The following is a 25238-nucleotide window of genomic DNA, read 5'->3' as shown; positions in this document are numbered from 1 at the left end:
CGGCGGTGTGCTGGTTTTCTGTCGAATTTTCTAGCGGGCGGCCGCTGGAGGCACAGAGCAGTCATGGTGCGTGGGGCCCCTTACGAGCCGTGAAACCCTGACCCCATCACCCCAGAGTCTGTTTCCTTACCTGGAACACGGAGCCGATGCATCCGAGGTGCGTGTCTGACAGACAAGGCCACGCCCGCTCCCAAGTCCTGGGAGGCCCCGGGTGCTCCCCTCGGGCCCACTGGTTCACGACGAGGACTCGCAGAACTCAGCGGAGACCGTTCACGCCGCTGCCGATTCTGGCACGACACAAGGGGACAGACAGACTGAAGTCACCAGCAGGAGGATGTGCAGGGGCCGCAGGGAGACCAGGCCCAGAGCTCACAAGCCTCCCCGCCTGCTGTCTGCCCACACTGACCTGTGACGACAGGCACAGTCCTGCTCTCCAGAGCCTCGGCCATGAGGCTTCCGGGGACCCAGCCCTGCCCCATGGGGACTTCGCCTCCAGCCCTCGGGTGGTCAGGCTGAACCCTCCAGGTCAGAGGCCCCCAAGTAAACAAAGGTTTGAGATCAGGACATTCCAAGGTCCTAGAGGTCCCCTCCCAGGAGCCGAAGTCCGAGGGCACGTGGCTCCGGGCGCCGAGGACCCTTCACTGCACACCTGTAAGGGAGCTATTCCAACAAGACTCGAGACTCACGATCATTTCAAGTCCTATTCTGGAACCTCTCTAACGTCCCCGCTCTGTTTCCCTGTCCTAGAGGCAGAGAGATCAGACACAGGAACCCCAAGGGACCAGGAAAGACAGAAAAGTCCTCAGCCAGGACAACCGTGGGTCGGTGGGGCCTGGTGGGGGTTCTGGGGCCATGGAGGCACCTGGAGTGGCCAGCCTGGGACATGGGGACAAGAGGACAGCTGTCACTGCCACGTGGGGCTGCCGGGAGCCATGAGGTCCCTGCTCCCTCCCCCCTTGGGTCCTGCCACCGCCTGGCAGGGGCGGATGCTGGCCCTTCAGGCACACCCAGTGGCCCACAAGGTGGGCTTTGCGGGAAGCGTAAAAAGTTCCGACCCCAGCTACGTACCTCCCAGCAGCAGGTCCCTGCAGCCAGCCTCTCTGAGCCCCCGGTTTCTCATCTGTGAAGCGGGAGAAGACCCTTCCTTGAGGACCAGGAATGGCTACTCATGAGAGTGGCATGTAACGGGGTCCCGCCCCCAGCATCCACAAGCACCCCCAAAGCCGGTGCTGCTCCCATCAGCTCCGCGGCTTTACAAAGGGGCCGAGGCTCCTCGGGGCACAGCTGAGGAACCCCACGAGCTGGGCATGTCACACTTCTGCCACACGTCCTGCCCGCTGGCCCGAGCACTGCGCCCAGACTGGAGCATCTCTGCTGACGGCAGCTTGAGCTCGTGGAGCCTCAAGTGGTTTCGGAGTGGGTGGGAACAGGCTCCGGGGAGAACAGATTTCAACCCTGAAGCGTGTCAGAGCGCCCACTGAGTTTACACTTCACGGCCAGGCACGCAGACAGCATCTCCCTCAACGCTGCCTGCGCCATCCTGGGCTCGGCAGGTTCCCGGCAGCGGTGGGGGGAGGGGAGGGGATGTAAACAGAGAGGGCAAGCAACTCACCAGAGGTCTCACAGCAAGCTAAGGGCACCACTTACATCCCAACCCAGAGCTACCCGTCCCCAGTCCGGTGCCCAAGCCCCTGTGCCACTCAGCACAGACACGTGGGAACAGCTCTAGGTTGGGTCATGAAGACGTCGATCAGGTTCCTCAGGCAAAGACAGTTACTCTAGGAGCTGGCCAGCCCATTCCTAGGTCTACCCCACGCCCCCAGACGACTGAGAGACACGTGAGCAAGGACTTGGGTACAAGCTCTGAAGGCCGTCAGCGGGCGGACAGACCACGTGGGCTCTGGCCACCCCAGGGAGTCCCGTTCAGCCACAGAAAGGAACGCGGTACGGACCCCTGCACATCACGAATAACCCGTGAAAACACAGAGCCACATGCACGAGACCAGCCACGTGTGATCCCATTCATCTAGCATGTGATCCCATCACGCGGAACGTCTAGAATAGTTTTATCTATAGGCACGGAGAGGAGATTAGGGGTTTCCGGGCTGGGGTCCGAGGGAGGAGGGAGTGACGGGGTTTCCTGCTGGGGTGACCGAAGGGTTTGGGGTCCAGGCGGAGGTGTCTACCCAACACTGCGGTAACCGAATTGTACACGCACGGCGGTTCCTTCGGTGTGACGTCAAGCTGACCTCAACCGCCACCCCTCCCCAGACCCCCATCAGCTCACCTGTCCACATCAAGAAGTTCCCCACCTGCATTCAGTGGCCGATCCACGTTCTCACCGTGTCCAGTTCAAAAGCCGAACCTCCCGTGGGGGGGTGTATGGAGGCCAGCCTGTGCCGAAGGAGGGGAGCTGCTTGGGGGCCTGGCAGCACCCGGGCTGGTGTCCCTGCCCAGCTGGGGGGGCCCTGAGCCAGGGCAAAGTCCCTCCCTAGAGCCTCCTGCCGCCCACGCCACTCAGAGCAGAACTCATCACCTGTGACACAAAACCTCCCTTGGCCACGTCCGCAGGATTGAGACATGTGTCTCTACCCTCACGCACAGGGGTCACCGTGGCCCGTGACAGGCCAGCCTCTGTGTCGACGGTGTTACGGGGAGGTCTCAGCTCAGGCTCCCCGCTAACCTGGGGTGGGAGAGGGGCCGTCCTTAGCTCGGTTTTAGAGGACAGCAAGGACGCAAACTGCAGACCACAAGGGAGAAGGGAGGCAGTGGCTGCTGACCTACCTGGAGGGGACGCCGCGGCTGACGACAGCACAGCGGTTTGCCTGGGACAGCGACCTGAGGCCACCGGCTAGCCAAGGCTGCCACCGCTGCTCGGCGGCAGGCAGGACGGGCTCAGATCTTTCCAAGCCAGAGCCCAACCAAAGCCCTACATGATGCCACCATGACCTTGAGGACACGGCTTCAGCCCTTCCTGCTGGCTGCTGGCAAAACCTGAGGGGGCCTCAGCTGGAGAAGGACCACCCCGAGTCAGCTCACACCGCCACCGGGGGAGACATCAGAGGGGAACACCCGGCCAGCTGTGCTCTGCCGTGCGTCCCGGAATGATGACGGCTGAGCTGACGCTCCGTCCTACGAGATCACATCCTCTTCCTGACCGAGATCAGGCTGAAATGACTGTCCCCTGTGGGGCTGGGCACCACTCTCCCCCAGCATGCAGTACCAGTCCGCTGCCCCCCTGCCGTGCCCTCCTGCTTTGGGGTGGGCCCTGGCACCCTACTTCGCTTTCTCCTCGGCTGCCAGGAAGCTCTGTGTTCACCTCCTCTCAACCTAGCTTTTCTGGAAATAAAGCGACCGCGGTCAGGCCCCCCTACCGCTGCTGTAGACACACCATCACCTCTGAATCTCACGGGGAGCCCGCCGGGCTGCTCACCGCGGCCGCTGGGGAAACAGAGTCCCACAGGCGGTTCATAAACTCCCCAGATCTGAGTAAGCAAACGGCAGGAACCAGTGTTCAAAAGCAACATTCCGAGCCCAAAGCCAGGCCTCACGGTGTCCTCTTCGACGGCCCTACCCTTTCCCTACCACACTCTGTCCTTCCCGGGGACTCCAAGAGCCCTCGAGGGCTTGAGCCCGGCCACAGCATTTCTAGAAGCAGGTGGGACTCCACTGGCTGGTGCCTGCGGGGGAAGCTCTGCCGCAGCCCACGGCCTGGCTCTGAGGCCCTCATCTGGGGGGGCGGGGCACTGTGGCCACCGGACAGAGGGCATGGCAGGGTGTGCAGCTGGCCCCCCTCACTGGGTCAGAGTCTACACCCACAGCCAGGGCAGAGGAGGGCAGAGGGGAGCCGGGACTCTGCCGAGCCTCAGTGCCTCACCTGTAAAATGGACGAACTTGAAAACGTGCTGAAGGGAAAGGAGCCAGACACGCAGGCCGCTCACGGACTGTCCGGCGGCAGCAGGTCCACAGAGACGGCAGGCCTCCCCCCGCTCCCCGGGGCCAGGCAGGGACTGCTGGTGACGCACGTTTCTCTGGGGGGACGAGATACACCGGAATCGGATGCTGGCGACAGCGGTGTGACCCCAGGCGCCAGCTTCCACTGAACGGTACACTCCACAAGGCTGAGCCGTAGGTATACGAGTTCCACCCCAAAAAAGTGAATGCGAGTGGACAGTGTGGGAAAAACAACAAAACCCAGTTGCATCCCCCTAGCCACACGGGCAGGACCACATTACTCACCGCCATCTCCCGGCCCCGGCGCCGCTGCTTCGGCCGACGTCCCGAGGCAGAGGCAGAGTGGCTCGGATCCAGTGACAGCCCGGACAGCCCAGGTCCCATGCAGGGTCAGTGCCAACGAGCACAGAGACAGGAGCAGCTGGGCCCCTGGCCGCCTCCCTCCCCACCCTCTCCCCTACCCTGGGCCTGGGGCCGACCCCCGGGGCCCCTTGTCCCCAGCTGCGGGTGTGACCCTCACCCCAGGACTGGCTGGGGTCGGGGGCTCTCCTCGGGGTCCTCCATTGGAGTGGGGGCCAAAGCAGAGGTCCCTGGGCCTCAGCCCCAACTTCTGGTCTGAACTATATCCCCCGGAGATGATAAGTGGAAGAAGTCCCGACTCTGGGGACCTGTGACCATGACCTCTTTGCAGCCCCTAAGTTAAGGGGAGGTCACCCTGCACTAGGTAGTTCAGAGCCAGTGACTGGCGTCCTCGTCAGAGGAGGGAGCTCCGGACAGACACGTGGGGCGGACGCCATGTCGGGGGCAGGGAGCCGAGGCGAGCGGGGTGCACCTACAGGCCAAGACGTGCCCAGGATGGCCAGCAACACCAGCGGCCGGAGGAGGCTGAAGGCAGGAGGGCTCGCCGAGAGCCCTCGGCAGGAGCACGGCCTTGCCCACGCCTCAATCTCAAGCCCCCAGCCCCTGGGACTACGGGGACCGACAGCTGCTGTCTGAGGCCCCCGGCACGTGGCCTTCTGTTAGGGGAGTCCCAGGACATCAATACACCCTCCTCGGCACCGCACCCGAAACCCTCCGAACCCGCAGAAGCCCACATGAGCAGCCTCAGAAGACAGGACGTATCCGTTTCTGCAGCATCTTTATGATGGAAGGACACGGGTGCCGCACCAGCGCCGCGTGGAGGCCGCGCCGACCCCCTCCCGCTCAGAAGAGTTCCAAGGCCGCGGCCACCGTGCTCTGCCCGAAGATGAAGGTGCCCACGAGCACGGAGACCACTCCCCACACCTCCAAGCAGCACCTGCCGGGCCAGTACACACACACGTCAACATGCTCTCCCCTGGACCTCCGTGCGGCAAGCCGAGCACACGGCAGAAAGCTCATCGCAGGAAGCCGGCCGAGTCACCAGTACGGGCTGGGGGCGGCGGACTCCACAGTCTTCTCCCTTACCTGCAGGAGGGGTTTCCAAGGCAACGGGGGATAATGGCCCCTGGCAATTAAAACCTCACACTGCAACTGTTAACTGATGACTCCATTCCTCCCCAGCGTTTTATCAAAGCCAAAGAAATGGGGGAGGGAGATCCCTTTCCACTCCTTTCCCTTTGGGAACAAGGGAAGGGGGGATGAAGCCCCCCTGGAAATGAGGAAGGAGAAGCCACCCCAAAGTCATCGGCGCTGGGGACAGGGGGTGGGCACAAGGGCGCAGGAGGCGGATGGTCAGCCCCAGCAGCCACTGAGGACAGGTCTGCCAGCTTCGTCTTGTACCAGCAACGCCGCATCGACAAGGAGCCAGGATTCCCAGGAGCGGCAGGGCTGCCAGAGACGTTTCTGGCCCCATCAACAAAGGCCCCAGGAGCCGCTGGCACGGAAAGACTGTCCAGCGGAGCAGTCACGCATGCCCCCGCGTCGGAAGCGGAGAGCGTGGTCAACGCGCCAGGAGCCGGGGCTCGTGGTCAACGCGCCAGGAGCCGGGGCTCGTGGAGCAGCTCAGAGGGATCAGAAGGCCCTGCAGGAGCGCCGGAATGCAAAGTAGCTTCAACGCTCCCCAGTCAAAACTGTTGTGAGCCGGAAGCAAGGCACGAAACAGAAGCAGCAGGACCTCAAAGACCACTGAGGGGCCCCAGACAATCGGGGCCAGGCCCCAGCCCAAGTCAGGCTCAGAGACATCCAGAAAAGCTCTTCTGCACCTGGAAGGGAACGAAGCCTAGCCGGCGGTGGGGGGGAAATCAAGGCCGGGCTGGAGGGGGCTGGAGGCAAGAGGAGACAGAGATGCCAGCCGGGAGATGGGACCTGGGCTGAAGCGTGGTCCCCAGAATTCATGTCCACCCCAAACCTGGAAATAGGGTCTTTGTGATGAAGTTAAAAATCTGGAGAGGAGATCCCCCGGGATGGGGCTGGGCCCTCAACCCAGTGACAGGTGTCCCTATGACGGAGAGACACGAGACACCTGAGACAGAGACACACAGAGGCCATGTGAGGCTGGAGGCTGAGACTGGGATGATGCAGCCGCAAACCAGGGACACCTGGAGCCACCAGGTGATGGCAGGAGATGCCAAGGGACAGAACAGGCTTCTAGAACTTTCAGAGGGAGCCTGGTCCTGCTGGTAGCGTGACTGAGGACTTCGGGCCTCCTGAGTGGGGCGAGGACAGGTTTCTATTGCGGTGAGTGCCCCAGCAAACATAACAGCATCTCTCGGCAAGTCTCGGCCCATCTCCCTGCCTGTCGGGTGGGACTAAGAGCCACACGGGCTCTGGCTAAGCTATGCTCCATCAGCGGCACGCGGCCTCTTTCTCAGTGGGGACAGCCTGGGCCCCTCAGAGGCAAGGATACGGTTCCAGTCCTATCACGGGCCACGCAGGAGAAAGACTTTCTGCTGGAAAAAGGGATATCCCAAATTCTCCTGTCTACCCCACCGCAGGGAGCAGGCAGGAGGCACGTGTGAGACCCGGACCAGGTCAGCCCAGCTGCGGTCTCAGCTCTGACCTGCTCTGACACCCTCTCCCTGTGTGGTGAAGTCGAGTCCCGGGGCCGGCGGCTGGCCCATATGCAGGACAACGGGCCCTCCGCGGTCCCTGCCACGTTCCCGTTCTGCTCGCTCAGAGCCCTCAAGTGCCCACATTGCCACCCTTGTTTGGGGACACTTACTTGACGCGCGGAGTCACGGGCTCGACGCCGACAGCACAAATGAGGCACAGGCCTGCCAAGGAGACACGGGCCACTGCAGCGCCCCACGGCCAGACCCAGAGCAGCCCTGAGCTCGAGAGCTCGGCCGGCACCCAGCCATCCCCCGGGACCCGGGACGCCAGCGAGGTCTGTGCCCAGCATGGCCACCTGGGCTCCCTCTGTTCCTGGCACAGCGAGCTGGCGGAGGGCCTGGTCCTAGGGGCCCGGCTCAGCGTCCCCTGCACACCTTGGCCGCTCTGAGCCTCCCTTTCAGACAGCAAGGACAGCCTGCCCTCCGTGCCAGCCTCTCTAGGAGGACCCATCGGGGCCAGACTCCAGGCCGGACACTGGGAAGCTTTTAGCAGCAGGCAGCTGCCTGGCAGATTTTTGTTTCTAAGAATTCTCCTGGGATCTGAAGCCAAACAGTTCTGCCTAAAGCTCCCACGGCCTCTCCCCCACTGAACCCGTCCTGGCTGGTTGTTCCCAGAAAGTGGGAAACAGCTGGAGCGAAAAGGCCCCCCCAGGACAAGGGCACCGAGGCCAACACACCAGATGTCTCGGACTCCCGGTAAGCACGGGGAGGCCAGCAGACCTGCAGCGGCCCGAGGCGCCGGCCACATGCCCACGGCCCTCGCATGGGAAAGCGCTTCCCAGAGCCAGAGTTGCGGGGATCTGGGGTTCCTGCCTGAAGGCCAGCGGGTGCCCGGCACGTCTGCTTTTCCGGGAGGGCCCTCCCCAGGCTTCCCAGGCCGGGATCAGCCTCCGGCCACCTTGACTGGACCTTTGCTCGCTCACACTGGGAAGGTTTTGTAAGAAACTGTGTTTGCCTCTCAGGTCAGGGACAAGGTAAGAAGATGCTCGCAGGATACCTCGGAACCACGTCATGTAACGGCAAACATTTTTAAAATTTAAGAGGAAACTCCACAGTGAGCAGCAGCAAGGGGAGGGTGGGCATTGCCGGGGGTGACGCAGGCTGTGCCTCCCAGGAGGCCTCTGGGCCTTGGTCTTCCTGCCAGCAGGATGGGAAGACAGCAGCACTCGGCGGGCGTGTCCATCGTCAGCCACGGAGATGTCTCACTTGAGGGGTACACAGTCCCCAGCCTGTGTCGGGCTCAGTGACCCGGGCTGGGTGCCACCCTCCCTCTACGGGGTCCCCCCCCCCACCCCAGCGCCTGAGCTCCAGCGCAGAGCGAGCAGGTGGCCCACCTGGGAAGATGAAGATGAAGAAGGAACTGACGCCCCCGATGATGCCGATGATCTTGCTGAGGTCGGGCAGGAACAGAGCCATGGCCAGCGTCACGGCCACCCACAGCACGGTCAGCAGCCCCCGGACCCACGGCCCCGAGGGCTCCGCCAGGGCCCCGAGCCCACCTGCCCGGCAGCAGCTCCTCCTCCAGAAATCCTGCATCACCGACCTGGAGGCCACAGCAGCACAGGGGTTCCAGCCCCATCCCCCATGGGGCCCCCTGGACCCCCTCCCGACTGCCCTGCACACCCAGCAGGCTCCCCACTCCTTGCCAGCCACCGTTCTCCAAGGACTGCACCAACCCTCACACGGCTCGGTCCACGGCAGGCCGCCGCCACAGAAGGACCAGGCGGGGTGCAGTCTTGGGGGGACTGGGGCGCCAGGCTCCGGTCGTGACCCTCAGTGGCTGGGCCACTCTGGGCAAACCACCCCCCAGCCCCCTGCCTCTGTGGTCTCTACAGAAGTTCCGCCAACACCCAAGCCCACGCAGTGCCGGGCATGACCTGAACCCTGAGAGAGGTCAGCGCCCTGCCCCGAGCGGAGCCTCCGCGGGCTGGGCCTCACCTCCCCAGGAAGAGCACGATGGGATAGACAGTCACGACGGAGACCCCGAAGAGAGCCCGGGCCACGATGATGACGACGTCGTTGCCCGGGTAGGACATCAAGATGTCGGCAGAAACGTCCGTCCCGAAGGTCAGGAAACCATAAACCCCTGGGAGGCCGAGAGGGAGGAAGCCCAGAGAGCTGAGTGGGAAGACGCCGGGCCGGAGGCAGAGACCGGACGGAAGGCACGGCAGGGGCCTGCGGTCAGCGGCGCTGCACCAGCACCGCGCAGGCAGGGACGGCGGCCGCACGTGCGGCGAGCGTGGCCTCACACAGGAGCCCAACCACCGTGCTGCACGCCTGACACCAACGAGACCTCGTGAGTCCGCGCGACACAGAAAAATTCTTCCCGTCACATCCCCACCCCTCCACTCGGACACACGGACAGCGCCCAGCTCCTACCACCCTGAAGGAGCTCCCTGGGAGCGGACAGAAGGTTCTAGAAGGGTTCTGCGGTTTCTCAAGGCTTTCCTATCCTCGGCCGACACATAACTCTGCATTTCTCCATCAAAACTCCTGCTACCCGACGCTGCTTCTCCTTTTCCCAGCGCCGGTGAGGGCTGCTCACGGAGGCAGCCGGCACTCAGAACCCTAACGACGCCTCAGGCGCGGTCCGTCCCCGTCCTGCCCGTGCACCCGTTCTGACCCAGGGTGTCAACCGTTGCCAGAATCACACGGTTCCGTGACCCTCCCCCACCCCACCCCTTGGCATCCTGGTCACCTGCCCTGTCCCGAGACTGTCCCTGTCCCGAGACTATCCCTCCTGCCTGAGTTGTGGCTCTGCTGGCTTCTGTCTGGGCACTTTCCAGAAGGTCCCACAAATCTGCTGGCCTGGAGGTGGCCCTCCATCCCCAGGTCACGGGCCCCCGACCCAGGGGACACAGACTAACAGTGACCACCCCCACCTCTCCCCGCCCCAGGAAGGGCTCACCTAGCAAGTTTCTCAGGTGACCGTGGGGCTCCAAGGAGCCCGAGACATCTGCGGCAGCCCACGGGCTTCCCGAGTCAGGGGTGCCAAAGCCAGAGGCAAGAAAGGGCCCCAGCACATCCCTCATGCAACTGTTCGGAAGTCAGCCTGGGCCTGAGACCTGGGGTGTGCCGCGTGACCTTGGGCATGTCACAGGCCTCCCTGAGCCACACTCTGTCACCTTTGGAGACCCTTCTGCCTGCAGCCCAGGTCTGTGAGCACCAAATCACACAAGAGGGCTTTGTACACTGCTCTCCCTGGCTCTGATGCAAGGATGACCCGCGTCACGGCCCCGTCCGCCAGCGGGGGAGGGGGGGGTGGCAGTGTGTAAGAGCAGGGCCTCTGGGGACGGCCAGGCCCTGAGTCTGGCTCTTAGCTCTGCACATCTAGTCGGGGGACCCTGAACAAGCCACAGGAGCCCTCCGAGCCTCCGTTCCCTCGTCTAGGAAACAGGGACTTCCCTAAGGGGTTCGGGTGAATGGGCAGAGGCTCCCATGCCTGCGCCCGGCATAGCACACTGAGCACGCGGGAAGGACTCCAGAAGCAGACGCCATTTGGGGTCTCCGGCCCCCTACCCAGCGCCGCGCTGCCCCGGCGGGCCTTACCTGTGAGCGAGTAGATGAGGCAGCAGGCCAGCAGGGCCAGCACGGAGACCAGGGCCCAGTGGGAAAGGCTCTGGCGGCGCATGCTGCAGTAGAGGGACACCGCGGCCTCGTGACACTGGAAAGCAGGGGCGGGGCTCAGGGGGACGGGGCCGGCGGGACACAGAACCACCCAAACACCCCGAGAGTCGAAGGGCTGAGGTAATCAGCAGTCACACGTGGAATATTACACAGCACCGAAGAAAGAACACAGCCGTGTGCCCACACACAGGAGAGCCTCATAGCCGTAGCGCTGTGCAAGACGCAGAAATGTGTTTCCGTGGACGCGAAGTTACAAGCTAAGCCGGGGCAAGGGGTCTCGATGGCAGCACCACCGACATCTGAGGACGGATGCTGGGCGGAGTCCCTGGCCTCGAGCCCCTGCATGCCAGGAACACCCCAGTCCTGGCAATCAGGTCTCTGGATGTTGCCAAATGAGCTCTAGGAAACAGAACTGCTCTAGCTGGGAACTACCACTTACGGTGACAAAGGGCAGAAGAGAGGGTGGAGGGTGCTAGTGAGTGGGAAAGGTCACAGGGGAGCACTCGGGGGGACCGGCAATGCTCTAGATCCTGCCTGGGCTGAGGCTCACATGGGAGTACACGTACCCGTGACCGATAAACTTCACAGGGACTCTATGACATCACGACAAGACTCAAGCACAAACCACCCGTAGCCAACATCAAGGACTTGGTTGAGTTGGGGCAGGTCCTGGGCAGTGGCATTTCACGAGCAGCCCGGGAACCCCGGACTCGCATTCAGCGTTGAGAGGCGCGGCTCTACCTCCACGTCCCCCTGTGGCCGCCGGGACTGTCACAGGCTTCTAGGACAGGGTTCCTACCACACGTCAGCCTCTTTACTCACTTGTGATCAAAATCAAACATGCCGATCCTCTCCTCCTGCCCACTCTCCAGGCTCCGAGGAGCCATGCTTCCCTCACCCACTGGGCTCAGTTCACCTCCGTTCCTTTTCACTGCCTCAGGGCCTTTGCTTGTGCTGGGTCCTCTACCTGGGATTCTCTCTTGGTCCAGCCAGCTCTCACCCACCCTTCTAGAAAGTGCTCCCCAGCAGGACCGAGATCCTCCTTGTGTCCCCACCCCTGACGTGAGTATGTTTGGGATTGCAGGTTCAGCATCTTTGGCTACATGATAACAAGGACCACATCTGCCTCACTTACGCCTCTGAGCTCAGGCCAAACATGGGGCCTGGTACAAAGCTCAGGAACACTCCAGGGGTGACTCATTTACCCACCCCGTAACCCACCAGCAACCAGGAAGCCTCCCCAGTTCTCCGATGCGGAACAGTCCCCCTTGCGCTAGTCTGGGAAACCACAGAAACCAGCCGGACACAATCCCCTCCCCCCTGGAGCACACATTGGTGGGCCGGGGGCTGGTGCAGCGGGGACACACTGGGTCCTCCAGACTCCAGCTGCCATAACATCATCCAGCCCAGGGTGAGCTCACACACACCTTCCCCCCAGACCGGCCTCAGGGCATGTGATCTTGGGCTTTCTGCCCCAGGCCTCCCTGACCTTGCAGGAGCCTGCTGGCCATAAGCTGGCTCAGCTGGGCAGTGGGGGCTTAGCCCCTGCAGGGAACCTCCACCAGGGGAACCCAGAGAACCTACACTCCCACCTCCCGCACTCCTATGGCATTTCTGAGGGACATCCCACATGCTTTCCAGGAGGGCCCAGTACCCATGATGGGGGCCTCCCCAACATGCCTTCCATCTCCCTGTCCCTGCTCCCAAGCCCAAGGCCGCCGCAACCCCCCAGGCTCTGCGGGACCGCACAGGACGCCACACCGGGGGCGGGGAGGGTCTCGGAGGCTCTGCGCCTAGAGGAGAAGCAAAGCACAGCGGTCAGGACGAGCGGTGACAGGATGCCACCCAGCCCTCCTTCCAGTTGGTCCCCCGACTCCCAGGCCCTGTTCCTCCTGGTCTCGCGCAGGGAACTGAAGCACGTCCTGCGAGGGCAGGGCTGCTCGGCCAGGACAGCGGCCGGGACAGCGTGTAGGATGGGGCTGGGCCAGGGCTCTCTGCTCTCCTGGCGACAGAAGGTCAGGCAGAGGAGCACAGACACTGAGAAGCGCAAAGCGGCCACACGTCCACCCCCGAGGAACAGATTCACAAGCCGTGCTCGATCCATCCAGCGGAGCACTCCGAGGGGGCTGGGAGCAGAGGCTGCAGCCTGACCCTGCCACTGCGCAGGCCCTCGGACTCTGTGCAGGCTGGACGCGGAGCCCCACTGCTCAGTGTGGGGGGAGGGGAGCTGTCCGACCGGGTCTGAGCTCCCTTCCCACCATGCCCCTCCGCCTGGCGGCCCCCTCCGCCTACCTCCTACCATCCCCACTTCCAGCTGCTCCCCCCACCCCCCAAGTCCCGGGAAGCTCCCAGCCCAGATGCTGGCAGCCCTGCCTGGGCCTGAGCCGCACCCGCACCCCGACCTTGCGACGCACACCTTCTCCCAGCCCCCCATCGCTGCAGCCTGGGTCCCTGGAAACCGCAGCCCGGGCCCCGGTTGCTAGGAGAACCAGTTGAGGAGCCGTGGCAAAGGTGAGGGGGGCACCCGGCGGAAGCATCTGGAAGGCCGCCCCCGCGGCACGAGCCTGCCACACCACATGATGCCTGGGCGCGGGAGGGAGGGATGTGAACCACAGCCAGACCGACTGCTGACAGCAAAATCATCGCTTCCATCTTTCAAAATATTGGATGTGCAAGAAGAAAAGTGAGAAATTCCTGCGAGCGGCTTGCTAAGCCCCAGAAGCGATCTATCGGCGGATTTATGAGGGAGATAAATGGAAATGTTCCAGGACTTTTTTTTCCCCAAACATGGTTCTCAAAGCAAAGGCAAGACGAAGGAGAGAAGCAGGAGCTGGTTGAGAGGGAAGCGGCCCAGACCCCCTGCCCTTGCGAGCAGGATTCCACTCTGGGCAGCTTTGGGGGCGGTGGTGTGCTGGGGAGGGAGGGGCTGTGTTTAGGAGGGAGGCACATCGGTCCTAAAATGAACACACAACGGAGTCCGCTGCCACCCGCTGAGAGACTGGAAGACCCGAGGACCAGAAGGCAGGGAGCGGGGCCGTGCCCTCCACCACACCCCTCCAGCACCGCGTGGGGCGCCTGGCTCCCCCCCCTGCCGCTCTCACACCTCGCCTGAGACCCTCTGCCCTCCCCGGCAAACGGGGCGGTCCTCCCCGGCCCATGGGGCGGTCCTCCCCAGCCGGTCCTCCCCTTCCCTGGCTGCCTCCCACCCGTGCTTGAAGGTCGCTTTCAGGCACTGGTGCTTGGAAAGGCTGTCTGTGAACCTGCCCCACGCAGGGCTCCCTCTGAAGGCCCTCCGCCGGATTCCACACACAGAAGCCATCCTCCCTCCGTGACACCCCGGTCCGAAATTCTGTCTATGCCCCGTGCACCCCACCACGCGGCCGCCGGGATGCCGTCCAGCCCTCCCCGCCTGCAAGCCTTCCGGGGCCGGACCCCCTGTATGAGGTGTGCTCTAGAAGCAGGCGGCCCCAGGTCTCCAGTCGTGGCGCCAGTCCTGTGAGAATTCTAGAGGATGGCACAAATTCCAGATCTCCATCCCGCCCCACCCCCAACAAACGTGTTGCTGGCGCTGGCAGGGCCAGGTTCCCAAGTTCAACGACAACGCATACTTCACTGAGCCCAGATGCCCACCGGCACGCACGGTCTCCCAGAGAGACAGCCTGTCTCGTCCCCCGGCGAGGCCTGAACCTTTCCTGACAGAGGCCCACACTCTCCCAAGGGGGCAGGGCGTCACCCGCACACGCCTCCCCATGCCCGCAGACATTATTACCTGGAATCCGAAGCAGATGGTCGGGAAAACACTGAACACAGAGGTCCAGGAGGAGGGTCTGCAAAGGGACGCGGACAGGTGTTTACCACAAAAGCACAACTTGAAACAGGCTCAACTCGAGGAGGAGTTTTCAATGACTGCAGGAAAATGTACCTAAAGCCTAGGAGACAGATTCTTAATCACCAGGAAAACGAGGCGTGTTAAATGCCACACCTTCTAGGTCTACCTGCACTGACGTCTGTTTGCTTGCCATGCTCTGTGCACGCAGAACTCAGGCAGGACTGGGCTCGAAGGAATTCCCAACTTCTGCTGAGGCCGCCTGCTCCCACCAGGCTTAGGGGCGGGGACGCAGGCAGCACCGCTCGGATGCAGCGGTGCAAGGACGGCTGGACCGCCAGCCACGCTGCCTGCGAGAGCGGAGGCGTGCACAAGGCAGAACCTCCAGGCCCGGCCGTCTCAGGGGTCCCCGGCTTCCTTTGAGAAGCTCTGGGTGCCAGCCTCTGGCACCCTGGAGGACACGGAGGCACGAGCGACACCTGCTGGCCCTGGTCCCCGGCAGCTCCTGCCCATTCCTCTCCTCCCCTCCTCAGAACGCTCTTCCCTGCCTCTCTCCCAATCCCCCTGGGCCTTCACCCCCTTCTCAAGCAGCCTCCATGGCTAAACCCAATGCCAGGGCTTAGTCAGCAGCACCTGGAGGCCACCACCCTGGCCTTCTTGAAATTTTGTCCACTGACTTCTGAGGTGCACCTTCTGGCCTCCTCTCTCCTGGGTTGAGCAACATCTCCCCAGATTTACATCCCCTGGGAACCTCGCCACAAAGACTCACTTGGAGTTGGGTGTTTGTACATGTAACTGGCTAAGCTTAGACGAGGTCCCACCGGAGCAGGGGGGCTCATCCCCCGACTGGTGTCCTTACCAGAAGGGGAAACAGACAAGGGGAGAAGGTCCTGCGAGGACAGGGCTGGAGATGGGAGGGAGGCGCCCACGTGCCAACAGAGACCAAGGATGGCTGGGGCCACCGGAAGCTGCAAGGGGCAGGAAGGAGCCCCCAGAGGTGTTGGAGGGAGCAGGGCCCGGCCGCACCTGGCCTCTGAACTTGCAGACTCCGAGAGGCATATTCCTGCTCAGCCCAGCACCGCAGGAGGACGGTTTCGCCCCGTCCTCCTGCTTCGCCTTCTCGCTCCCCTTCCACAGGCTCTGCCCTCGGACCTCGTGGTCCCGGACTGAGCGCCACCGGCTCAGGGGCACGTCTCACCCAGCCCGGCAGCCTTGAATGCCACCTCTGGGCCAACACTAACCACGTTTCCCTCTCCAGTCCAGACCCCTCTCTCCGACCTCCACACACGTGGGTCCAACTGGCCACCTGACGCCTCCATTAGCGGTCTCAGAGCTGCCTCCAACCTAACATGTCCCCACGTGACCTCTTCCCCCAGCCACCTGCTCCTGTCTTCTCCAGCCCAGGAAACAGCGCCCTTCCCAGAGCTCCAGCTCAAAGCTCAGAGGCGTCCTTCCCTCTTCTCCTCCTGACGTGCCCCTTCTAATCCAGGGGCCAGGAGGGGCCCCGTAATTCGTGACGCCTGGTGCGAACTGCACTGCTAGCCTCTTGTCGGTCTGAGGCTTTCAGGGCGGCAAGAACAGAACTTACGAAACCAAGTGCAGGGACCTTCTGGGCACAGGGCCCTGGTGACTGTCCGGGTCACATCCCCACAGTGCAGGCCCGGCCACAAGACCTGACTTCAAGCCCTGCTGTGCTCAAACTCCTATGGGGGCTTCCCGGCCCAAACTGAAGTCCTCACCACAGCACGGCAGCCTCAAAGGATACTCCCCCGCCGAGTCCCGGCCTTGCTAACGCCGGTCCGGCCACGCCGGCCTGCACGCACTCCTGTTCCCTCCGCCAGGCACCCATGCCTTGCCGGCCAGCTCTGCTGCCTCCGTGCCGTGGGGGATGTCTGTCTGCGAGAGCCCTGGGGCCCCAGCTGGGTGGGGCGTTCAGTGGGTGCGTGTCCCTCCACCTGTCCCTGGCCCTCACTCGCCAGAGTCCATCCTGAACGAGGACAGGGCACTTCGCAGGGCTCTGCTGCATCAGAGATGTGAAGGATTTCACAGGGAGGTGCGGGGACTCTGGGTCCCTCTTCCAAGGATCCCGGTGCAGCACCCCTGGGAGCCGTGAGGCTACACCCCACCCCCCAAACTCACCCAGCTGCAGGGCGGGGCTCATGGACGAGGCCTGGGGGCCCGAGGTAGTACTGCACCACGACGACCAGGGCCAGGTAGCAGGCGGCCAGGGAGCCTAGGATGCTGACAGAGGGGCGCGGCGTCAGGGGCCTCCGTGCTGGGCTCACCAGCCCCGCCAGCTGGAGCCTGGGCTCCCGCACGGAGTGGGGGCCGCGTGCCAGCTCTGCCCACGCTAGCAAGGTGCTGGGCCAAGTCCTCGCTGCTCTGAGCTTCACTTTCCTCTCTGTGCCACGGGCACGGGGAAGACTGCTGCTTCTCCGTTCCAGCTCCAAAGTGAAACGTCTATCGTCACGCACAGCAGGCAAGGGCCGGCTGCGCACTCAGAGAACACTTCTGCCGGACTCTGTCTTCTCGAGAGTGTACATAAAGCCTCGGAGCGTCAGATGGCAACAGAAGTGTGTCTGGGGTCTCTCGATTCTTAACCGAAGAGCGAGAGCTCGGCCGCCGGTCACATCTGCACCGGCAGCGTTCCTGTCCATCTGTTTCTCACCACGCGCTCGTGTTACTTGTGCCCTTTTCCAGCCCTTTCCTCTTGTCCACATGGCAGGACCGAGGTTGCCAGCTCCCCTAACCCCAGGCAGAAAGAAGCTCCCCCAGACCCCTGCCCGCCAGGAAACGTCTGCAGGCCCGTACCTCGTGTATTTCTGGAACCCGATCTCCCGCGGGACGGACAGCGGCAGGATGACCAGTGCGGACAGCAGGGGCAGGGTGAAGCGCTGCTCGGCATACCAGGGCTGCGGGGCCATTGGGGCGCTGGGCAGCAGGAAGTCGCACACTGGCGGGCAGGGGGACAGGCCCACTAAGAGCGCTACACGCCCTCCACCCATGGCCATGGCTTCGGCCATGAGGCTCCCTGCTCCAGGTCTGGGCGGGCTTGGCCATGGACACTAAGTCAGCCTGTGAGCTAAAGGGAGGGGATGGGGACCCCATCACGTGCCACCACGTGGGAAGGAAGCCAGCCAGACGCTGCCCCAAGTGATGGGATCCAGCAACAAATCAAAGACAAAATGGCCAGCCCTCAAGTTCTTGCGAACATGTTTTGGTTTGCACAGGAGCCCGGTGGGTGTGTGGGGTGGGGGCCTGGAATGGCCTTCCGGACCCAGAAGTGGGAGACCAAGTCCAGCGGACCAGAGTGACCACTTTCTTGCACACCAGGGACCGGAGGAGAATTAGGGCAGGCCTGAGCTGCCCCGATCGGCTCCATGTGGGTCAGCTGGGGGCACCTGGCTGAGCGGAGGGCTGGGCTAGAGACCCTCGATGGTCCACTCTGGAGGCCTGCTGGGGATGCCTGGGCTCCACCGGGCCGTCCCTGCAACCTCAGGGTCTCTCCGCAAGAACCCTCCAGCAGTGTAGACGGGGGCAGCCGGGGGCTCCCCAAGACCCAGTGGAAACTGCCGGTCCTCAAACGCTAGGCCTGGAACTGGCCACATCCCATCGGCTACACTCTACTGCGCCGAGGTGTCTGGGAGCCCACTCCGAGTTCAGGGCAAGGGGACAGACTTCCCCCACCCTTCCCCACCCCCATCGCCCACCAACCACAGGTGGCCCGTGGCCCCCTTGGGGCTGCCTTCTCTGCTGGACGGTCGCCCTTCTTTGTGCGTCGCCAAGTGCTCAGTAAATCCCACCATGCAGAGAAATGAAGGGCTCCTCAGAACAGCTTGTTTCTACTGAACCATTGTGAGGGCAGAGTCCCACCCTGAGGTCGCTCCACACCGGCACCAGGCAGGACAGCGAAACAGGCATCCCAAGCCACAGACACCACAGCCATGCACGCACCCAGAGGCCACGTGGCCTGGGAAGGGGTGCAAGTCCCACTCACCACCTGGAACGCCTCAGCCAGGAACCCAGCTCTGACATCCGGGCTCCTGAGCCCTCATTCTCTAGAACATTCCTCGAGGACTTTCAGCACTTGTCACTTAACGTCATTTGTACCCAGTGCACGCAAAGCCACACCCAAGCACCCCCAAGCTCTAGTCAGCCCTCCTCCCAAGAATCCTGGGCTTGCCCACAGAGAGACCCGGCCCCAGACACCTCACCGCCAACACACTAGCGATGCCCTCGCGACCCCAGGGCCCCCATGGCCTGTATCCTGACCAGTGTGCTAATCCCTCCAGCTGCCCCGCTCCCGGGCCTGAGTGCAGCCTCCAAATCCTTCTCAACGCGGCTCCACACCATACGACCAGAAGTGAGACCGTGTGGGCCTCTATCTGCTGGCAACAGGCAGGGCGGTTTTGTGCTCATTTACCCACCGGGAGGCTCTGATTTACCAGCCGACGTGCGTTCGAGGCTGAGTACCTCCTGAGACATGGATCCCATGCATTTCCATATCCTAGCGAGGCTGAGTACCTCCTGAGACATGGATCCCATGCATTTCCATATCCCAGCACCAGGGGCCTTCTCGTCTTCGGCTCCGGCGGCAGCACCAACAGAACAGCAAAGTGGGAGCCCAAAATCCAACCGTATCGATGGTTACGGTCCAACTAACAAAACCTCAGCACTAATCCAGTTAAAGTCGGCCACCGTCAAGATGAGAAAAAAGCAAGACGCAATCACGTGGCGTCTGCAGGAAACGCCTCTGGCCTCCCAAGGCCCAAGAAGGCTCCCCATGAACGGGCTGGGAGGAGAGAGAGGCTGGCCAACACTCATTGTAAGGAGCCCGGTGCGGCTACAGTCGGAGAAGGTCACTGGGATGGCAACCCAGACACCAAAAAAGGGTATTTCATTGGGGCGCCTGGGTGGCTCAGTGGATTAAGCCACTGCCTTCGGCTCAGGTCATGATCTCAGGGTCCTGGGATCGAGCCCCGCATGGGGCTCTCTGCTCGGCAGGGAGCCTGCTTCCCCCCTCTCTCTCTGCCTGCTTCTCTGCCTACTTGTGATCTCTGTCAAATAAATAAATAAAATCTTTTTTTTTTTTTTTTTAAAAGGGTATTTCGTGGTGGTAACAAAGGGATGGTTCATGGGTGTGAGCCTGGTAACGGAGCTTCCACCACCAGGGGCAAGAATGGACAGAATTAAAAAGGCAAACGGGCCGCATGGGTGGCTCCATCCAGTACTTGTCCGACTTCTGATTTCGGCTCAGGTCACGTCTCAGGGTTGTGAGATGGAGCTGGCTGCCCAGGCTTGAGAGTCTCTCTCTCCTCTCCCTGCCTCTCCCCCAGCTCATGCTCTCTCTAAATAGTCTTTAAAAGGGCAAACAGACAAGTCTACAATCACAGCGGACTTTAACTGCCCTCTTCCAGGAACTGACAGAATGACGAGATTTGGAAAACAAACAGCGAGGCTACGGAGGACCTGACCAAAGCCGTGGGCCATCTCGAGCCGCGTGTCCCTGAACACAGCGCTCAACAGCAGAAGGCACGGCCCTCGGGAGCGCATGGGATGCCCACCGAGACGGACTGCGGGGCGCCCAGCACAAGCCTCCAACACCCAAGACGGAAGCCACGCGCAGTGTGTTCTCCGACAGGGCACAACGAAGGCAGAAACGAAGAGGGCGTCCAGGAGACTCCCAAGAAACTGGACACTGAACCACATGAGTCCAAGCCTCCATGGGTCAAGGAAAAAGCCACAGCGGACGTTAGCAAGTGTGCCGAGTGGAAGGACAATGAGGAGACCCTAACAGTGCTGCGGGGAGCGGAGGACAGCGACTGCCGTGTTCGCAGGGAAACGGCCAATGCGGGGACGAGACGCCAAAGAGGTCTGGGCTCAGTCGTGGAGGCTCCCGAATTCAGGGTGACCCCAGACTCTCTCTTCAAAGGGCTTCTCTGCAGCTGGCTCGGCTCCCCCGCCCTGCATGGGGTTGTCCCCGCCAAATGTCCAGCACAGCCCCTCTCGCTCCGTGACCCTCAGTGCGCCTGTGACTACTACTCTGGGTCTCCCTCTGCCACAATGGGACAAGCTTAGGGGTGGCCTTGGCCTCTGCTGCTCCCCCCCCCAGGGCCCTGCTCAGCACCTACATCTTGCTCATCAACTAGAAGCCCTGGGGACCCCCCAATGCCAGTACTTACGCTTCTCCAGCTGGTCCCCAATCACCCTGAGGAAGGCCACGGAGATCATGAGCAGGTTGACAATGAAGCAGGCCTCACACAGCTTCCCAATGATGGGGCCGCACAGGTCTCCAACCACGCCCTGGTAGGTGGCCTGGCCGCTGACGGAAGCAGCGTAGCCCAGGATGACCAGCCCGCTGATGAGGAAGACCAAGGAGACCTGCAGGGCGGGACCATGAGGCCAGGGTGCATCCCCAGCTTCCCACCCAAGCCTGCTGTCCCTTGAACTCTGATGCCCCCTCCACAGGGCCTGTTACCCACAGAGGCCACCTGCCGCCCAGGGACCTCCCCTCGATGGGCCACCAGGCCCTCCTCTGCCCTAAGACCGGAGCTATGGAGCAAGGAACAGCCGTGTCCTCGCCAGCAGTATATAAGTCTGGGCATCTGGACTCATGCTTCCTAGTCCCAGTTGAGCAAAAGAGGCATCGGAAACCCCGAGAGTCTAAATCCGTCTCCTGAAATTCCGTGGGTTGCGGGTCACAAGCACGTGTCATTGGCCAAGGTCCAACAAATTCACGTGTGCCACCCACGCCCACCCCCGCGGAACATGCCATCACAGCCAGGGGCTTTCCCCTGCCCCTTCCCGTCCTGTTCTGCCCTGTCCCGTCCCGAGAAACCTCTCCTCACGCCTGGCTTCTCCCACCCGGAGCGACGTGCACGAGACGCCCCGGCCTCCTGGGGGCACCAGCAGTTCACCCCTATTTCTGAGTGTGAGTTCATCGCCTGCGTAGAACATGACCGGTCCGTCCAGGCCCTGATGACAGGCTTCTGGGTGGTTCTCCCTCCTGGGCTGCTGGCAAAGAAGGGCTGAGCATTCTAGAATAAGCCACCTGAAGGATGTATCCTTCGTTCTCCTGGACACACACCTAGGAGGGCTGCTGGACCCCAGAAGACGTGTGGGTCTAACTCCGCAAGAACGTGCCAAACTGCTCTCCACGCGGTGCTGCTGCTGGTCCCCACCCCCATACCCGTCCCGCCCCCAGCGAGGCTCACAGGCCCCGCTCGCTCCAGTTTAAGGCTACCTGTCCCCAAGAACTGGTTTCCACGTTCCCAGGAAGGAGAGCAATGCAGGAGTTGGGAGACACAGCCAAGATGCCTGAGGGAAGCTGGAGTGTCTGTCTTCACTGTTCATGCCACGGGACAAGCAGCAGGACTCCCGAGAAAGGAGGCCATAGGACGGTGCGGCAGAGATTGCAGGGACGTGTCCCCTCCCCCTGGTCCCGCCGCCACTGCTGGAAGAGGCAGGAAGACGGGGCACAGCCCCGGCCACGCGGGATCTAGACTTTTGGTGTCTGGTACCCTGAGAAAGAATTTGTTTTAAACCCGTTTGTGGTCCTGTGGTGGGTCCAGGGCCCTGAGGACACAGATATTGACGAGTGTCCGCGTCTCCCTGGGTCCTCAGCCTTCTTGACCCACCACGCTCTGAGCCCCACGAGGGCGGGGACTGTGTCTGTTCTTCTATCGTTTAGCCCCAGAAACACACCCAGCCAGAGGCCGGCACTTGGAAGGAGGGGGGCCGGTGGGGTCCGACGGAGCCTCTGCCCATGAGCGCCTCTCTTCCAAGTAGCGAGGGACCGCTTGCATGTGGGACAGGGCGCCCCGCAAGAGTGACCCTGAGCCTCCACATGGCGGGACAGCAGAGCCCTTACCCTGTGCCCAGGCCCACCTCCCTGGGGCCCCAAAGAGGGTCCAGGTTTGTTATGTTTCGTGAAAGCTCCAGGGCTGACCGGTATCTGGAGACCTAGAACCTCGTCCCAGGAAGCTCTCAGCAGTGGGGTGTCCAAACGCTCATGAGGGAGACGGCGGCTCACTGGCCAGGAGAAGTGGGGGAGGCTGCTGCCTGCAGGTGGGCGTGGGGGGGCCACCGGCCTCGTTCCTTACTTGTTGGGAGTTTGCGTTTACTCGCACTCGGCGTCCCCTCCACCCGGGTCCGCTCAGGGCAGGCATCTTTAGACCATCCCGCCCCAAGTGCGAGTCACAGCAGCAGGAGCCCTGGCCCCTGGGAGCGCCTCCAAAACGCACACCCTCTGGCGCCCCCAGACCTGCTCGATCGACACCTCCAGCTCAGTGAGGCGCCCGGCAGACGGCACAGAGCGGGATGAGGCGGACCCCACGGCCCTGCTCACAGGGCACTGGCCACAACCGTCCCGACCCCCCGCTTCACTGTTCTCTCTACGGCTGGACGTCAGGCCTCTTCATCGTTCTGGAGGGCGGCCTTTCGCCATCACACGTCCCAACACAGCAGGTTTCCCCTCACGGGCGCCTGGACAAACTCTTCCGTCTCTGCGGGGCTCCGCTTACCACCACCTCGGCCGGGAGGCCTTCTCTGCCCACTGTGTGCTGCGTCGTCCCACCCTCGGTCACATGACCCTTTGAGCAAGACGACCGCCCCACACGGTCTTACTTGCCTTCCTGTGTCGATCCGTGTCCCCCGTTAGAACGAGCTTCCAGGGGACAGAGCCTGCACGGCTGCAGGGAGCCCCCAGCAGGGCAGGCCCTCGGCCGGCGTCGGGGATGGCGCAGGTTACCCTACACGGGGCAGGACCGAGCACTTTCCAGAAGGACTTCAGAGGCCCCGCGGCCATTATCAGCCGGTTGCCATAAAGCAGCGTGGGATAGCGTCCGTGGGGGAGCTCCCCACAGCTCGGGGGGGGGGGTGTCCTCGTAAATAAAATGAAGCTATGCCCTTAGCAGCCCTGCTCCGTGACGGACGTTCAGCCCCCGACTTTGTGGGGAAGGAATTCGGGCTGGATCTCTGCGACACGGCAGAGGCCCCGGCCGGGCGGCGTGTGGGTGTGAGGGGCTCACAGCATCCTACACGTGACCTGACTGCACGCGGGCTCCCACTTCCATTACCGAGCTGCACCCGGCGGGTGAGGGCCACCGCCGCGCCAGGTGAGGCCACGGACACGGCGCCTTACAGCCGCCCGGCAGCTCCACTCACTGCAGGTGCCGGAGAGCACCCGCTTCCCGCGGCCTCCACCTCCCCACCCGCAGCAGCCTAGGGGCCTTCTCCCCCCCACCCCCGGGCCTGCGGCAGGACGGCAGGATGATCCCCTCCCCAAGCAGCAGAGAGAGAAGCCAACCTCAAAGGTGTCGGATTCTAGGCCAGCGCTCCAGAAGCCATGCCAAGGATCCCGGCTGGCTCCCTCCTCAGGAGAACCCCCAAAATGCTCTGCAGGGGCTTACCAGCTCCACCAGGAAGGCAGGGGTCACCCCACCGGCCTTGTAGAAGGCCCAGGGGAAGTTGAGCAGGCCGGCCCCCAGCGCAGACTTCAGGAGGATGAAGACGGCACCCAGCGAGGATAGAGTGGGGCTGGCGGCCGTGGGAACTGGCTTCTCCGGGAGGCCGGGGCGGCCGCCTGTGGCTCCCTCCATGGCTAGAAGCAGCGGCAGGGTGGGGAGAGAGGCAGTCTTCACGCTGCCTTCCCGCCTGTGACACGTCTTGCTCCCCAAACCAGTCAGAGCAACACATCTGCCCCCATGTCCCCATGCCACAGTCTGCCTCATGCTGCCCCGTTGAGTTAGCTGTTCCCTGGCTGGCCCCACGGCCTTGGTCCTCACCCCTCCGGCCCTCGACTGCCCAGGCTTCACCATCACTCGGGCCCTCCCACCAAAGCCGAGCGCAGCACCAGCCCCTCGCCCGGCTCTGCCAGCCTCCACTCCTCCCTGCCCGCCCCAGCCCCCAGCCCTTACCCCCAAACCCAGACTTCAAGGTCTGGCGGTCCTCAGCCATCGTGGACAGGGCTCAGGCTTGCCGCAGCGGCACAGTTGCATTTCCTGGGCCCCGCAGGCGGAAGAAGGAAGATTCTAGCTCCGCCAAGGGATGGTAAACCAATCAGTAATAAAGGGAGCCTTAGAAAGCATGTGTTGGGGCCACGTCCCCACTCCTATGGGGACAAGGACGAGACGTCAGAGCCATCTGTCCCAAGAGCTTGCAGCTTCTGAGACTCCAGCCTGAGGAGGGGTCTTAAGACTCCCTCCCCTCCCCCACGGGGGTGAAGGCCCCTCCCAGGAGGCGGGTCTTTTCTGGGGGCCTGAGGGTCAGAGGGAGTGCAGCCCGGTGCGCTCAAGGGGCAGGCCTGCACCTCGTCTCCCCCACTGACCTGGGCACAGGGTCCCTCTCCAGGCCCCCCGGCTGAGGAAGTGGGCCCAGGGAGAGCCTGGAGCTCGGTGTCTGCACTCGCTAGGCGTGTGTGATCTCTCCGAGCCTAGCTTCCCATCTGCGAAGGGCTCTATCTGCCCACCTTGCCGCTCGCAGTGGGCTGAGGGGGCCGCTGTGGACTCAAGCGCGTGCAAAGGCCGCAGGCAGCCAGCAGGTGCTTCCTCGAGATGCCCCTGGAACGAACGTGCACACGCATCACCTGCGGTCTTGTTAACGGCAGAGTCTACTTCTCAGTTCCTCGGGAGGAGCCAAGATCCCTCCTGACTCACAGGCTCCGGGGGTGGGGCCGGCGCTGCGGGTTCAGACCACACTCCGGCAGACAGCGCGTCTCCGACGCGAGACCCCGTCAGCGAAGACGGCAGGCAGAGCACGAGAAAGTGTGCGTTCTGGAGAACAGGTCCACGAAGGTCACA

The 25238-nt window shown here is 62.9% G+C and overlaps 2 protein-coding genes across 4 annotated transcripts; one reads left to right on the top strand and one right to left on the bottom strand.

Annotated features, from left to right (window-relative positions):
• Positions 1 to 2742: 2742 nt before the first annotated feature.
• Positions 2743 to 4426, top strand: LOC123930948. The gene is made up of 2 exons (XM_045987490.1): positions 2743 to 4029; positions 4235 to 4426. The coding sequence occupies exons 1-2, from the start codon at positions 3105 to 3107 to the stop codon at positions 4312 to 4314; spliced, it is 1005 nt and encodes a 334-aa protein (XP_045843446.1). The 5' UTR covers positions 2743 to 3104; the 3' UTR covers positions 4315 to 4426.
• Positions 4427 to 4713: 287 nt separating this feature from the next.
• On the bottom strand, positions 4714 to 25238 carry SLC38A8 (solute carrier family 38 member 8). Of its 3 annotated transcripts, XM_045987487.1 has the most exons (12): positions 25095 to 25238; positions 24908 to 24998; positions 23850 to 24040; positions 20622 to 20820; positions 17251 to 17392; positions 16579 to 16680; positions 14383 to 14440; positions 10536 to 10650; positions 8925 to 9072; positions 8321 to 8529; positions 7097 to 7148; positions 4714 to 5251 (listed from the first exon to the last, which is right to left on the bottom strand). In XM_045987487.1, the coding sequence occupies exons 3-12, from the start codon at positions 24036 to 24038 to the stop codon at positions 5158 to 5160; spliced, it is 1308 nt and encodes a 435-aa protein (XP_045843443.1). In that variant the 5' UTR covers positions 24039 to 24040; positions 24908 to 24998; positions 25095 to 25238; the 3' UTR covers positions 4714 to 5157. The 3 variants fall into 3 exon arrangements, with proteins under 3 accessions (XP_045843443.1, XP_045843442.1, XP_045843441.1); XM_045987486.1 differs by lacking the exons at positions 24908 to 24998; positions 25095 to 25238 and adding an exon at positions 24357 to 24884; XM_045987485.1 differs by lacking the exons at positions 24908 to 24998; positions 25095 to 25238 and having other exon boundaries at positions 23850 to 24283.

The sequence above is a fragment of the Meles meles genome, chromosome 19, assembly GCF_922984935.1.
Source record: "Meles meles chromosome 19, mMelMel3.1 paternal haplotype, whole genome shotgun sequence".
NCBI classification, from domain to species: domain Eukaryota; kingdom Metazoa; phylum Chordata; class Mammalia; order Carnivora; family Mustelidae; genus Meles; species Meles meles.
Note: the sequence above shows the minus strand (reverse complement) of the source record. Positions and strands in the feature narration are given on the sequence as shown.